This window comes from Falco naumanni, chromosome 11 (assembly GCF_017639655.2).
Source record: "Falco naumanni isolate bFalNau1 chromosome 11, bFalNau1.pat, whole genome shotgun sequence".
NCBI classification, from domain to species: Eukaryota; Metazoa; Chordata; class Aves; order Falconiformes; family Falconidae; genus Falco; species Falco naumanni.
The window spans coordinates 11,948,230-11,964,929 of NC_054064.1; the positions used below are offsets into that span (position 1 = coordinate 11,948,230).

Below are 16,700 nucleotides of genomic sequence, written 5' to 3' on the forward strand. Positions count from 1 at the left end.
AGATGAGGTATACTTGCAATTAACACAGTTTGACACCTCACCCAATTATATGCACTGGGTCATAAAGAAATGACAAACTTGCCAGCATTAATCTTCCTTCAGAATCATGATATGGGGCAGAATTCTAGTAATGAAATATCCGTATTATATGGAACTACTTACAGATATTAGCAGTGCCCTTAGGTATAGGCAGATAAGAACCAGGGCTCCACGGTCGGCCCTGGTAATTCTTCTTGCATTTTCCACAGTCTGGGCCAGTTGTGTTATGCTCACATTCACAAAGTAGTCTTTTGTTTTCTTCTTTACAGCCAGTAGCGTGAAGGTTGCACTTACACCTATTATCAAAAGGCAAAAAAAAAAAAAAGAAAAAGTGGGATATTATTTAAAGGTGAGTTTAAGTTCAGATTAAGTCTTAGTAAAGCATGTCCTATGACAATCATTCTATTTCTGTGTGTTCTGCCCATATCGTTTTAGCATGCTTGACCGGACATCACTTAAATAGCGTGTTGTAATATCTTCAGCTTCCACAGGTCTAAAAGCAGTAATTTCACCAAGACTCCAAGATGCTGAATCTTTTCTTGTTTTCACTAATGCAGCTCCACTGAGATCAACTAAATTATTCATAATTTTTACTACAGACAGGTCTATAATCTTGCAAAAACTCAGGAGTTACTCACTACTCCCAGGAACAAAACAAGTCCTCTGCTTATGTCCTTAGAGAATCTGGCCCAAATTAAGGTTGAAATTAGGCCCTGGAAGTCTAAGAAAAGAGACTTCCATTAAATATCCTCTGCAATGCCGCACTTCAATAGAAAGGATGCTCACTATAATGGTGTTTTGCCATTCTTGTTCAGCAAGTACTCCCTTGCTTAGAAAGGAATTTTTTTCTTTCTACTTTAATTTGATATAGTTGTAGTAGCTGAAGGTCTGAGGAAGTATTTTGGTAGGCACATTTATTTTTCCTTAAGAAAGAACACCTAATCAAACCTTGTGACAAAATCATTAGATAAACCATTCTGCATCTGGTCTTAGAACAATTGTATTTTCCTTAAATCTCCCCCTTTCCCTGAAACAAGGACACCTACAGAACGGGAAGCTAGTTTCATAAACAGTAAGGTATTGTCACCTCTTTCCACCTCTTTCCAATAGATGTCAAAACCAGCTAAAATCCGTTTCTGTTTGGGGCTGGAGTGAAAACTAGTATTTAACGACCCTGCCTGTTTGTTTTCCTAATGATTGTGCATCTAGTGATTTAAAGGGTTCTCGTGTGGGCATTTGTCACCTGTTCCATACAGTGACCAATAATGAGAGCAAAACAACACATCGAATGGCCAAGTGCAAATTAGCAGCTGTCAAGCTGACTTCCATTTGGAAGGAATATGACCTGAAGCAACTGGCCACATACATATATATCCCCAGGGTAAAACATGCTTGCAGTTGTCATAAGTGGCTGCTGGAGAAAATCCACAAGAATCTGTAATACAGTAGATGGTGGAGCATTCTCCTCGATGTTACAAATGAGGCAGGTGAAACCGCTGTTATTTGAGCAATGCTCATCCTAAAGAAAAACAGGTTTGGCACCTTTTACGTTGAAATTACCAAAATGTCTTGAATATGCTAGACAAAAGAAAGTGTGATTCATTTTTTTATTGTTTCCAAAATATTGATGCTTAAAGACTGTATGAATTGCAAAGTAAATTTTCAAAGACTAGCCACTGCAGATTTTAAGATGCCTCTATCTGGGTGTCAGTGGATTATATATGCCTACTCATGTAGAGATTAAAGATTTTGGTAAATGGCACTGCTATTGAGACAAGTAATGGGTGGTTTTACTGTCCGCAGGAATATGAAAATGAAAGGCTCCCAAACAGTAGAGATACAATAATGACAAGACCAAGATGTAGAGTCAGAGGAGAAAGAAGCAGGAGAGTCTGTGGAGTCACTAGAATACATGAGAGAGGGAGGAACTGATTTGGTTTGTTTCAGGGGGAGATTTCTGTTTTGTTGGAGGGACTCATCAGTGTCAGAGGCAGCAAACTGATCTAGGCAGGAAGAAAAAGCCAGCTGATTCTGACGAAAAGCTCCTAGGGCTCTGAAAGGGTGCTGCAGGCTGTTGGGGAGCTGAGGTGGGGGAAAATAAATGTAGGTACATCTGCTAATGGGTGTACATGTGCACAGCTCTTCCAATAAGCACTTGAAAATAAAGAATGGTCGTGTCAGAAAACCTTGTGCAAAGTCTGTCGGCACTTCTTAGATATGCTATACTTGTCCTACGTTCCTGAAGAGACAGACTGACCCTTCCTCAGTTTTGCTTGCACAGTTAAATGTCTTGGGCAGAGTCTGGCCATCTCCATCTCCCTCCGCTTCTATCCATCCTGTCCCATGCCTCTTCACATATATATATATATATATATCTGTGTGTGTGTATATATATAATGTATCTATATTAAAACCACATGTATATATTTATATGTATGGAGATATATATATATATTTACACACTAAGTTCTCATGCATATTGACTTCCTTTTATTGCCCGCATTTCCTAACTCCACTGTGATATACCTCTTCATAGGCTGCCTCCTCCTTTTCCTTATTTCCCAGGCAAGAGAGCATGGACAGTACAAAATATCTCCGTTGCCTGATCTGGTGCCCAGTTTTTTAATTTCTTAGGGCAAGATTGCTGCCGAGGAAGCGCCTCTCAGCCTAGAGCTGTGGCATCATGCCATGGTAGCTGTTCTGCAGTCCACATGGCAGGGCCCACGCCATTGGCAGGGTTTCTGCAGGAGGCATCTTTTGTGATTTTAGCCACCGAGCTCCAAAAGACAAAGTAAACCCAAAGATTTTGGAGGTCTGTGTTTGTACCAAGTACGTGCAGGTTTTCACAAAACCAGCAAAATATATTTTCTTGTAGTTGGGAAGTAGTTGGGGACCTTCTTTCAAATTTTAAAAACTTGTTAACTGAGATTTAAAAAAATCATTGCTCATATGGGCATTCAGAACACACACACACAAACCAGATACTGTAGGACATCTTAGCCACTTAAGTGTCCTAAATGGAGGAAATGCTAAATGGTTCTTCCTGCCCTAAACCGGTAGAATAATCACAGATTCATTCAATCAGTGCCTCTCTGCAAATTAACTTATTTGGATGTTTTATATGCATTTTTGAAAGCTTTCCCAGAAGAATCTCCCAGAATGCTGCATCCTGCCTTAAACAAAAATTCCAAATAATACCATCTTGAAGAGAATGGAGAGTAAGATTTCTACTCTCTCCAATTAAAAAAACCCAACAAAAAACCCCCACCCCAACACTCCCTGCCAACACCCCTCCCCCAAAATAAAAAAGAACAGGGAGAGAGGTGTAGCCTTTCACACGTAAGATTTAAAGTCAATGAGGGAAAACAACAAATTCAATCACTACAAAAAAAAAAAAAAAAAAAGGTCTGATCTAAAACCTTTGTGGGCAGAGAATAGATAGTCAAAACCTAACATTAACAACAAGCCAAAAAAGAGACGACAATGCTGAATAATCCTAAAACCCCCCAGAATAAGTCAAACTTAGCTGTGCACAATTTTCAAGGAGAAGAAGGTAAGGAACAAATGTGGTCACTGTGGTTTTCTACAAGGCTAGCTAAAGATCAAAGATCAAGGTAAAAAAAGACATTTATATTAAAAATGTCAAATGTAGAGTTAATGAGAGCTAGTTAAAGCGGGCACAAAAAGAAATGTTTAGAAAAAAATAAACCCAGACCACAAAAGGTCAGACAATGTGTGACAAAAAAACATTACCTTTGCCTTCTTAGTGTATAGGCAACATAAAAGTTGGGTTTGGTTCATGATCATTAGTGTTATACAAGTATGAAAAAAATCTGAAGATTAATGGAATCTGAAGAGATTAAACTGGAGCTGTTGTTGGTGTCAGTAGCTATACACAGGGAGTAAAGGAGCAAGAGCAGAAAAAAGGATTCCGAAATGGAACCACTGGGGCTCTGATTCTCCTCTCGCTGGCACCAATGTTTGCTGAGGTCACTTCACAGATCCCGGAGAGATTAATCATGATTTCCACAGCAAATCAAGGACGTAGCTGAATACTGAATGAATGTAAAATGCAGACAGTGCTAAAACTGAAAGAGAACAGAAAGCAACTGTGGAAAGCAAACTGAACATAAGTTGGAGGGTACCAGGGCTGGGGAAAAACAAGCCAATGCCGAATTCTGTGTGGTATACGGAGAGGCATTTTTACTGAAGCGGGGAAATAATATTTTGTGTACTTCTGGTGTTTCAGGAAGGTTGCACTAGGAACTGGGCAATCTGTCCCAGGGACCTCATCAGACTATGTATGGAGAACCTCAGAGACTTCTGCAAAGAAGAGAAATGCCTGTTCTGCTTGAGGGACAGACTCCTCTGGATTAATGAAAGAGGTAAATGTGCGTAGCCGGGCTGAGAGATGACTAGAGTACAATAAACAACTACTTCTATTTGCGGGATAAGCAGTAAGGAAAATGGAAATATTTAAGATTACAGAAAGAAGACTATTTAGGTAAAAGTATCATCCAGATGGACCATGTAAGAACCACTTTTGCGATGAGATATATTGGACTGTAACAGTGTGAAAACAAAGCAGCAGAGCCTGGACCTCGGGCATTGCAGGTAACTGTGAAGCAGCCAAGCACCACTGATCTGGTAGCTGATGGGCTCCCAGTTGATCACCATCAGGATGTGGACAACAGCTTCCTATGGAAGACTGCTCAAGGTCAGAGTCCTCCATCTGTCTTGTATCTTTTTAAAAGAAGATTCCCTTTCTTTTCTACTCCAGAGGTAAGGAAATATTTTGTTACCTTATGTGAATATCCATGATGATAAATCATTACTGAAAATCCTAGGTACCATTTGTAATTTCTTTAAATGCTTGCTTTGAAAGGCTGTTCCTAGCCGTTCCTGCTTTAAATCTGAGATGATAACAAAGCACTTAATTAGATTTACACACAAAAATCTTAAACACAAAATTTTGTATAGCCCTTGTAGATGCTTCCATTAGAAGAATGTGGTCACTTTGGCTGCATGTGTAAGAACACAGAAGTTCTGAAAACCTAAAAAACTGCTTCCACATCCTCTGTACTGAGTTCCAGGTGACAATATTTCATGCCTATATGGCTTCTTGAAATCGAAAGAAAAAAGTCAAAGTGCTTCACAAGGTATTATGTACACATGCCCAGAAATGCAATTACTGGGCAGCAGCTGTTTGGCACATCAAGTGGGTTTGCATGTATACTGAGAAGGGATGATTGAGGGAGCTGTAATAAGTAGAGCAGGTTTGAGAGTACAGGTTAAGGTATGGCAAATGTAAGAGGATGTATGCTGCAGCCTTTGCACTACACCAGCAAACAGCCTAAGGGCAAAATCCCATGTAGGGATAAAGCAAATGTTAAGGGCAAAGTGCAGTTCCGAGATAACAGTATATGCTCACTGCAAATGGCACCACAGAGGTCTAATGCTTTGTATGTCTTTACAAAGAAACTCTGAAGTCTGTGATTATAAATATCAACAACTCCACGAGCATTTAGGGTACGTACAGGGAGATGCAGGCCTTGGAACAGCTTTCTGCCTGCACAGAACAGCTGTCTGCCTGTTATAGCTGGTGACAGTTTTCCGAATTTTTTGTTGCTGATCATTGTGAGAACGGCTCTGCCAGCGCTGAGCTTGTGGAAGTGAACACTTGTGTCACCCCAACACTTGTCCGCATTTGGAAACTTCCGTCCTGATGTTCCCACAGCTCAGCTGATATCCATCTTCCCAGTGCAACCTGCCAGGACTCTTCCTGCTAAGCAGCCTGGTTACAGCACACGCAAGAACACATTTCCCTCCAATGTGCAAATTCAATTTTGAATCGCTGGAGATTGATATTGCTGTCCAACGCTATAAACTCTAATTGTGTGGGAGAACGAATTTGTTTTTCTGACCACTCATCTTTGACAGACTCATTATTTTGTCATAAAGCAACCGAGCCGACATCCTTGGCAGCTGCGCGAGGCGCAGGGAGCGCTCCGGCACGCTGAAGGAGCAGTGCTGCCGCAGGGGGAGCGGGAGCCCCCCACACGCTGCGTTCCTCGCAGACTATTTACATACAGACAACTGACATTAAAACGCTGTAAATATCACTAAGGTAATTGTTAATAGCGTGCTGATGCTCTTGCATGTGAGTGCCAACCAACAGACTGGGGGGCACATGAGGGGATCATTTACGTCGAAGAGATGGTTCATAAGACAGACAGACAAGAGAAGCTCCTTGATACATTTTTAACGACTAGCCATATGTTCCCTGCTCAAATACATCTTTGGATCATTCTAGGTCATCACCAAAGTTTAGAAACTTAAAACCAACTTGTAAGCCCCCCTGCACAGACTCTTCGCTTTCACACGCCAGGAGTCAGTGCTCTGCTCCCAGGTAAGCAAAGCCTGAACTTGCAGAGGAGTTGGTGTGTTTGCTCTTCGCATTACTGCCCACACAACGTGGTGCACATACAACACAAAATACCATCCCTGCACAGTTTTAATTAGGCATTTTAAAATGCTGTTAGCAACGTTAGGAGCCTTAGTCAGCTCTCCAGTGCTAGCAACTGCTTCTAGCACCTTGTTACAGTTGTCCTAAAGGACTTGGCTGTGTTCAGCGTGACATCAAACGTGTTAAGGCTGTCACCTACGTTACGGCTCTCAAGCTTACTAATGACCTTGAGGCAGCTTCACCAGTGAGATCTAGTTTTCTAATATAATGTAGACAAAGATGAAAATTCCACATTGCAAATACATTTTAAGTGATACCTCAGCCATGCAGGAAGAAGAGATTGTAGGTTGAGAAATTGAAAATATAAGCACCTTTAAAACATACCATGAAATCTTTGGGATAAAACCAGCTCTGGTTCTGAATTGCTCATTTTTGAGGTGTAACTTTCTTCTTTTTTCTTTTTTCTTTTTTTTTTTTTTTTGACACTTTATGAGACAAAGTCATTATAACTTGAGAAACTGTACAGGTAAGTGACAGAACTCTCACACCTTTGCATGTACAAGGTGTGAACATCACAAAAATATTTAGATAAGTCTGGTTTTCCTTTAAATTTCTCTCACAAGTGGAACATCTTTTCATAGAGGCTCACAGTCTCGGAAACATCACGTCTGCTGAATATTTTTATTCATTATATCATAGGATTTTTCCACATCATGTCAAAAAAACAAAGCATGCTGGTCCTTATCCTAATTTCCAAAGCGTAATAGATGTCTACACAGCTTTGCTATCGAAGATTTTGTGGGGATGAAAACAAGTAAAAAGGACACTGTTGTGAAGAAACAAAATGATTGCTGGCCAATTTATTTCTGCAAGGATGGAACAGACAGCGAGAACACACACATAAAAGAGGTAACAAGATAATTACTGCAATCTAGGCTACCAGTGCTCACTGCAGGGACTATCTGTCTGAAGAAGTTCTGAGCTAAAAGGGTCAAAAAAACTAAGGACAGCTGGCAATCAAAAAATGGCATGGGTTGCTGGCTGCAAGTAGGTCTGCTGAACAAATGTTCCAGCTCGTGTGAAGCAGAAAAGTAAATTCTGGTTATTATTCAGTATTTTTTGAGCCATATGAATGTCTTGAATCCATGTCGCTGTATGGAATCCAAGTCCAAAAAGGCACTACATCTTTTTTTCTGGAAGTTATGAATAAGACCCCTGTGGTCTGCTGGTAAAATGTAGCTACTGTAGTGAGAGTAATGAAATGTGAGTTCATTCTTTCATTTATTTATTTCTGGAAATGCATTTGGTCACCAGTCTTTCTCCCTGTCCCTTCCCCTGATTTTATCTAATACATCATAATCTCCCACTGAAAAAAAGAAAGAATAAACTCCTTTGTGGAATGGGGCTACATCAATAATGAAGGATAAAAAAAAAATTCAATAATAACAAATATAACTTTGTATAGGTAGATATATTATTCTTTCATTTGCAAAGCAAGGACTAATGTTGGATCAGGTTTTTAAGCTTCTTAAATCTGTAAGTAGCTTTGTGGCTAGAAAAGAAGTTTAACCTGCGCTCAGTAATCCTGCTGCACCTTAGTACCTTGGAATCCAGAGATTTACAGAAGCCTCTTCAACTTTATTCTTTACTGTTTAGTTTTCACTGCTAAATTTGGGAGGAAATTGAATTAGATTCCCACAGGCAGTATGGAAAATTGGGGAAAATAGCTTCTTATTCTCCTTCAGCTGAATATAATCTATCTAGTGGGGAACAGCAAAACTCAGGCACAGCGAGCATGTTTGCCTTGCTTTGCTTTCTCAGTGGCCTACTTCCAAGCAGTTTGGAGAGCTTGAAATTAAAGAAGAAAATAAAGTCCAAAAGGGCAGCATAATTCCCTTTGCAATGGAAGTAGGGACTTCCCAAGCCTCACAGAAAGCGTGCAGGGCACAGAACTGCCGCTGTTTGCACTAAGCCAGCCCAACAATAAGAGTATACAAGCGCTAAATTTAAATAAAAAAATGTTTATAACACCTATTGTGTTCACACACTAGCACGCATTTCTACATATTCTGATTATTTAAATGGGAACTACTGTCAAGTTACATGCTGGTCAATATGAACAAGAACTGCAGGATCACTACTGATCGATTTATGTCTCAATCTGTATTTGATTAGTGTGCTGCCTGACAGATCCATACTGTCTTCCTTCTGAAGCCAAGTGTTCGTGGGGCAAGTCCTTTCGGCTTCGCCGCTCCTTGCCCCCTGCCCCTTTCAAAGGGTGGGCCACGAGCAACCTTACCTTGCCAAATAAACTGCAAATGTTTCTGAAATGCAGTAGTTCAATAGATGACATCCTTTTGAACAAACAGAGGCAACCAAAATGTTTACAGGCTAGATCAGCAACACTCGGAACTCAAACATAGAAAGGAGGAGGCAGTAACCTACTAAACCTCTTACCAACACCTCATTTAAGCACTTGAAACTGTTCTCATTTTTTGGCTAGATAAAAAAATTTACAGACCAACAGATATGAAAATATTCAGACTTACTTCAGTCTCTTAGGTCCAAAGTCTAAAAACAATCCAATGATGCTTATGCCTAGTAGAACAGAACAGCTAATTCTAAGTCAGAGTAATTTCAGTTTACCACATTAAAAACCCCCACAAATTCCTTAATATTAAATACTTAAGATACACCTAGCCAAGTAGAATGGCCAAATACTTCTAATTTTAGTTTTGTATTCTTTAAGTGTTAAAGCTGAAATAAATGCCTGAAAATATAGCTGCTGTTAGCTGCTGTAGAGAGCTAACTTCCATCTCCTTCCCAAATATTCATTTTTGCTTTTTCTTCAGAGATATTAGTTTTCATGGAAATGTGTCAATACAGAGAGTGCCTATAAAATCTGCTGGAGTTTGCCAGCAGCATGTTCTGCAAATAATTTCACCCATGAACACGGTTTGCCAGATTCTTAGCTGATGTAAATCCATCTGGCTGCAGTAGAATCAATGAATTTATGTTAGTTCACACTGTCTGAAACGTGGTCTGATTTGTTTCCAGCTTTCATTCATATTATCCTAGGCTTGGTGGCTGTATTTTTAGGTAATGGCAGATAATCTTTTTATCATTTTGAATGACAGGCCCAAGACCTTGAACAAGCATGGGATGGAAACTGGGAGTCAGTGGAGGCTAAGGAGCCCAGGCGTGATGTGCTTTTAGGGACACGACTGCTGAGAAGGTAGGATGCTGGTATTTTACATCATTTCCATGCATCTATTTTGCTCTGGTCTTTAACTTCAGAAATAGGAAGCTCTTCTGATCTACACAACAAATGCTGAAAGGGAACGATAGCAGTCATGTCTCTCCCAGAGAGGAAGCAAAGTCTCTTGCTAAGATGGAGATCAATAACGAAAATTTCTTCCAGTGCTACCAGCTGATCATTTAACACTAGGGATTGTTTTGGTAGGTTCACAGACTACCACTGAAGAATGGAAAAAAAAAGCAGCAGACGTAAGCTTTAAGTACATCAGTGTTACAATCAGGTTTTCTTTCTCCTTCTCTCCCACTTGGAAATGTCCTTCTTTCTCACTGGATTCCCTCTGACCTCACTGACTACGTTGCTGTACTTCATGCAGCAATCAATGTCTTGATACATAGGTGGGATGAGATGGCAGAGTGGGAAGCACACCTGTTGCAGAGGTACCCAGCTTCGGCGGTCTGAGTTGCCATGTTGTATCGTATGTGTTCTAATTGGTTTGTTCTAAATGCCAAGAAAAACTAGGAGATGTTAAAAAACCTGAATGTCCTCAGCTGCCCATACTGTTATGCATCAGAGAGAGAAGGGCTACTGGGACAAAAAAATGCAGTTCTCTCTCCACCAGCTGGAATAGTGCAATATGCTTGGCAGTACCCTGTCATTATCTGTTGATGGTGCAAAACAATTAAGGAGCATGCTGGCTGAGATTTGACTACTCCTCATGGCCATCCGGATACTAAGGAAGCACAGCTTCTGTTATGTTTAAATTTTTGCTGCTGTCCAGTGTCCTGCTCAATCAGCCTTAGTTTGCCATTCACCTGCTGGGCAGTAAGTCATTACCAGGTCAATACGCACCAACAGACACCCTACAGCACACCTTCTCTTTTAATCACTGTAATACCACCAGGCAGAATTTAACCACTGTATCACAGCAGTTGTAAAAGTCTGTACCACAACCTGCTAGATCATTAAGAATGTGATATACAAACCTCAGATGAGAGGTGCAGCAATATATCACTGTGAAGGTTTATAGCTTGCAAATTTAAAAAGGAAAGTTAAAAAGTTTAGGAGTCACTGTTTCTTCTCTTTTCTCCTGATACAAACCTCAACATTAGATCTGAAATTCCTGGCACTGCATTAATGCGCATTACCACTTTTAAGTTTATTGAGAGACCAATTTTTCTGAGTTTAATTTAATTAATACCAGTTTTACATCTGCTCAGTAGCAATCCCAAGAAAGCTGCTCTAATATGCTAGTGATTACACCAAACTTCCTGCCTTTATTTGTAAGTAGTATTTCACAGTATCAGCTGCCAGCTGGTACCCTGAATTCTTCTTCCCAGCACAACACTGAAAAGGAACAATTTGTTGTGTGGGAGGTCTAAAATTGTGGTCATTAAATTACCATCCAAGTGGACATGCTTACAATACCATTCAAAAATGTTACTTAACTCTCTGCAATGGGAGAAATTTTATTCTCACATGCAGTGACACCCCAAGTAAGCTGTTACAAATTTGTGTCCACAATTAATGTTGCACAGACCTGGTCAAAGCAGAAATATCTTTACTTTAAACTTAGACAAAGACTCAGGGTGTAGCGCCTATTGTGTCACAGTAGGGAATAAGGTATTTTCATGAGCCATTGTCAGAGAAGCAGCCTTTCTGCCACACAAGAAACAAGCAAGGTTAATTTCATACTGATTTAGGTAACTTTTTGAGGACTATAATAGAGAAAAGCAGCATAAAAATATCCATGGTGCACACAGAATTCGACACCAGGGAAACCAGTTCTGTGAAGCAGTACATCTGCTGCTCTTTTCAAAAGATCTTAAAGCATTTCTGTTTAAGAGACCTCCTGTGGACTCATTTAAAGGCTGGAATGTGCCCCTAGTAGTTACTGCTGCAGGGACGCTGTATATGGAAGAGCAGGGTATGGGCTGCAGTGGGTTACCTCTGAGGGAGAGAAAATATACCTTGTGCTACTCTGAGCAATGCTCCTGGCGGGAGCAGTCGATGTAAGCCCTAAGTCTGGGCAGGGGCACCCCGCCACTGTCATCCAGGGGCACCCCGCCACTGTCATCACTGGGTGTCCCTTCGCATAGGGTGAGGGCTGGCCACCATGCGGCTACGGCAGCCAGTAGGGCAAGATCCCTGCCCAGGGGCACAAAAGAGATGCAGAACAGCCCACCCCACATATGCTCACTCTCGGACACCATGCTTCACTTGAAAAAGTGAGACCTCTCTGATGGCTTGAATGCAACAGATAGCTTGGTCCTGTTCCTACTGCAGTCAGTAGCAGGGAAGCCTTTCTGTGGCTCCTGGCATCATGATTTAGTGAGGAACCTTCTCCCCTGCACATTCTCTGACAGGCACCTGCTGCAACCAGCTCTGCTTTTAAGCCCTTTTGTTAAGTTTATGTCTGCAGTTGAGAGTATTTTACAAATCAAACAAAGCCCTGAGGAAACTTCCACCCCGCCTTCCAAACAAACAGAGAGGCCAGGGAAAGATTTGTTTCCAAGAAAGCAATGAGTCATAACTCAGAGAAAATGCAAATGCAAAGCAGAATCACTTATGGAGGTTGGCTAACCCTGTCAGAGCAGCTGGTTCTACCTAACTCATGGTGGCTCTGACAGGCCACCTGGCTGGGCAGGCTCCGGCAGCAACAGGAGCCACGCAGGATGCGCCAGGGAAGCGGAGTCAGAGCAAGGGGCAGGAGATGGCAGGAAAGCTTTGGGCAGTTGATCAGGAGATCCCACTTATCTCTTCTAAAACTGCCAGAGTTTTCTCCAAAGAGGAAAGGAATATTGAGCACATCCTTGGGGTTTTTTGCTATGTATTTTGGCTACCCTTTGCTGCAGGTGTACCACCAGTACACACAACCCGCAATCGAGCACACGTAAAGAACTAAGGCTGAGTTTTCGTTCCAGTCAAGTTCTGTTAATAGATAGTTCCACACAACCTAACGGACCCTGAAAAGCCCAGGTCTTATGTGCTTTAAAAAGACATGTACTTCAATATCTGATTGTCTTTCTTTTATCTGTCACGTTTTATAGGGAAGTGTAGGGGAAAGGTAAAGAATTGTTGATAAAAGCACAATTTATTTCTCAGTATCACCCTGAGATGGCTAGGTGCTGACTGAACATGCAGGAAAACCACTGGGCTAAGCAAGGGCGCCACAGGTATGTCATTCAGGTTGTTCTTCTGTGAGACAAGAAAACTTTTGGCATATGATTTAGTGGCCTGTCCTCTTGGTAGATACTATTAAATGATAAATATGTCAAATATTTTTGAATTGTGAAGACACAGCCTAGCCCAAACCTAACACTGAGAACTAGCTTAATATTCCTTTTTGCAGGCTGACACCTTGCTCCTTGCTCCTCATCCACACAGAAGCCACCGCCCAGGAATCATTACTGCAGCTGCTCTGAAGGGCACCTTTTTACACAGGTAAAGCGTGTCCTGCTGTTCCCTCCCAGCGTTTTGCTGTTCTGCTGGTTACTGCTGATATTACTTCTAGGTGTTGCTTGAATGTGAGGACTCTGAATCACATCTCTCCCTCTGCGGCGTTGCTGTCGTTACCAGAGAGGAAGAAGCGGCGGGCAGGATGCTGCCAGCGCCAGCGTCCCAGCCACTGCCTGCACCGGGTCCTGACGTGCCTCTGCGTGATGCTACTCGCAAGGGCTAAGGAGAACGTGCGTCCTACGAGGGCAGGTTAATTGATCTCTTTCTGAAAAATCATGACGCTGAACTTTAAGGACAATTGTAAGGCATGAGGCAGCTGTATTCTTTTCTGGAGTGTGTTGCAATGTAGTCATGATTAAACTATCAAAGTTGAGGGTGCATAATGAACAGTTCAGAGCAAACAAAGCTGACTAAACATTTCAAAAGTGGCTTTGTTCTGGTGTTTTCTTGTGTTTTAGCACGGTTGATTTTCAAAATGCTTAGGCTTCACAGATCTAACTAAAAAACTTGGGAATTGTCTGCTTCTTATTACCAAAACAGGCACTCAACATCTGCTTTAAAATATGTAATCTTTCTCTTTTTTTTTCTTTTTCTCTTTTAGTTTTTATCTTGATTGGAGGTCATAATTTGAAAGTGAAAAGTGAAAAATCTGAATAGAACATTTCTTATTGTTTATCATGCTAGCCTCTATTTTTTAACTTTTAAATTCCATACAATATCAGCTCCTTGTCACAGAGTAATTCCCTCTGGAATTATTATGATAAGAACTGTTTGCCAGTAGAGCTGTGTGAATAATTGATTTTTCAGTTCACTGACTGAACTGAAAAAAACCCTGGGGGGTGGGGGGAAATAATTTGTGTCAAATGAAATGTGTAGTTTTATTTTCAGGTTTCAAATCCCTTTTTTGAAATTATTTTGGACAATTTTTTGAACAAAAATATTTCCAAAGGAAAAATCATGCCTTTTTTGAGTTTTCAAAAAAAATTAGTCAAAGTATTTATTAATGTGGGTTGAATTCTGAAGATACTTTTAGGTATCCCTGACACAAGTTTCTTCTGTGAATAATGTATAGTTCAAAAATACTAATCCTTTCTCCTGCTGAAGAAAACTAGATGAAAAGTGAGAAGTTTGTGTCTGTGCATAACATTTGAAGTATGCCAAAAGCAACTTAGCATCCTATAGCTAACTTACTGGGAAAAAAGCTATTGGGTCATCTTATCACTAGCCCTGTTGGTATAACTACATAGCACAAAGAAATTATTTGCTGAGACTAATTTTAAATAGTTCAGGAAACAAAGTTCTAACTATCTTTTAAAGCTCGAAAAAATTCTTTCTCCTACTGTATTTCAGTTGCTGACTTTGTGTAGAGAAAGCTTTTTTGCTTTTTCAAAAATACTATATGACTACTGTTTAATTATATACACTACTTACTGTTTTCTTGAAGCCATTAAACTGGCTAGATTCTGCAAACATTTTACTGTTTTATTAAAGTCAGTGGAATTATACAAAGGTGGGAAAATTACAAATGCTCTTTAGTATTAGAAAGCTTGAGATAGATGATACCATGGGTCAAATTTACTGGCTTTTTACCAATGAAAGATCTGAACACAGCAAATTGATAGATGGTCTATGGGTATGACTCCTAATGGTCTTCTCAGAGGTGGGTGGCCAGAGCTAGGCAGTCCTATTCACTTACCAGATGCAGCTGGAAAGGAGCTCTTAGATTTCAGATGGGGAAGGGGAGACCTGGCTTCTGGCATTGGCCTTGGAGCAGCAAGCAGGAGACACAGATGGACCTGCACCTATGTCTGCTCATCGCAGTGCCACCAACGCTGACTGGTTTTCTCCCAGTGCTGAAACAGGTCTGCCACTGGGTTTAATACTTGCCCTAGCCCCAAACTCACATGACATGGGACAAGAGACTTTGTGTACATCTCTCTCTGTGAAATGAGGCTGATGATACTGCTTTGATATTATTCTCTAAGTTTAAGTGACAAAGGACTGGTAGTTTCACAGCAAAGTCTTAAGATTCTGACCCTAATGTCAGACTCAAAGAAAATAGTGATCGCTTTTGGCCTTCACATGCACTGAAACATTTATTATTCACGTTAGTTTTTAACAAATATTGGGTACATCAAAGAATGGTCAGACAGGGGCTAGAGCTGAATTGCACTGTCCTCTGAGGGGTCAGGAACATTTTTTGTTGTCTATGAAAATAGACATGGTAGGAGGTTGAATTTGATCCAGTAACTATAATATTCTATGTACCAGAAGAACTAAACAACTTCATTTATATTTCAAATGTTTCAAATCAATACTTCCCTTCACATTCTTCAACCCCCACCAGGAAACTCTTATAACTGAAAAGTTAAGGAATAGACTGCAAGTTATGAATAATATAAGGCTGTCATAGGGGAAAAGAAATTATGAAATACTGCTGATAAAACCAATCAGTATATGTTTATACTAAAGAACAAACCTTTGCAATTTCATCTTGCACAACGTAGCTTTTAAACTCCTATACAAACTTTGCCGTTTTCCCTGAAATGTCAAGCAGGCTTCCTCAGCCTCAAGCTCCAATGGAAAACGCACAGGCTGTTTCTGTTCTCAAAGAATGTTTGAGCTAATCTGGAAGTAAAATGTATGCATATATACATATATATATATATAAAATAAATATATCACAAAGCTCTGTGAACAATACTAGAGAACTAATAGATGCAGGTAAAGAAAGAACCCAGATTTGGGAAAGAATCCCCGTCATTACCGCGGGCATGCCTAGCCCCATCTATTTCTCAAGCAGCAGCATGTTACAAGGAATAGATCTAGCGGGATCGGACAGGATCCTGTTCAGGGCATGGACAGCCAGACGGTGAAGGACACCTTCCTTGCACTAAAGCATTCTTCAGGGCAAGGACTTGAGGAGACTGCTGTTCAAAATGAATTGTTTTTTTGTTTGCACACTGCCATCAAAGGGAAAGAAGAGGGATTTGTCCTGAAGATCTGACTGGTAGGAAGAGACAAGGTGCCCTGAGAGGATCCTAACAAGAACTCTTACATGACATAGACCTTTATCATTAATGAACTTGGGCATAATTATCAGAAACCTCCTGAATTATATAAACAAAAAATCAAGAAAACAATAATGACTACTTTTTTGAAATATTTTCAAAAGTAATGCTTCTGGGGATAAAGGAGTTCATGTCTGTTATGTTTCAGTGCTGTGTTCTCTCTCAGACACTGGCAGAGTTGCAGAGGAGAGAGTTCCACTGGGACTTAGGACGGTGCCCACAGCCGTCATGACCTCCTGTCCCCACCATTACTGCTCATTGTCCTTCCTCATCTGTTCTCATGTCCTGCTCAGCATCTCCCCTCTTTATCTTCCCAAGCCAGGAGGGGAGCATCACACAGGACTCGGAAGTGGCCCCAGATCTTGTTAAAGCTGTTCTCTGCTTTCATGTTGGGCAGAAAACCTCAGGA

At 40.7% G+C, this 16,700-nt stretch overlaps 1 protein-coding gene and 1 long non-coding RNA gene across 6 annotated transcripts in view; one reads left to right on the forward strand and one right to left on the reverse strand.

Annotated features, from left to right (window-relative positions):
- NTNG1 (netrin G1) overlaps positions 1-16,700 on the reverse strand; it is a 158,855-nt gene that overhangs the window by 61,065 nt on the left and 81,090 nt on the right. For all 5 annotated transcript variants that reach the window (XM_040610202.1, XM_040610200.1, XM_040610203.1 and 2 more), the window contains exon 4: positions 163-335. In XM_040610202.1, the coding sequence (XP_040466136.1) occupies positions 163-335 (173 nt within the window). The remainder of the gene's footprint in view (positions 1-162; positions 336-16,700) is intronic.
- LOC121095425 lies at positions 4,165-14,745 on the forward strand. The gene is made up of 4 exons (XR_005830095.1): positions 4,165-7,414; positions 9,643-9,740; positions 13,114-13,205; positions 13,276-14,745. It is a non-coding gene; the product is annotated as an uncharacterized LOC121095425 (long non-coding RNA).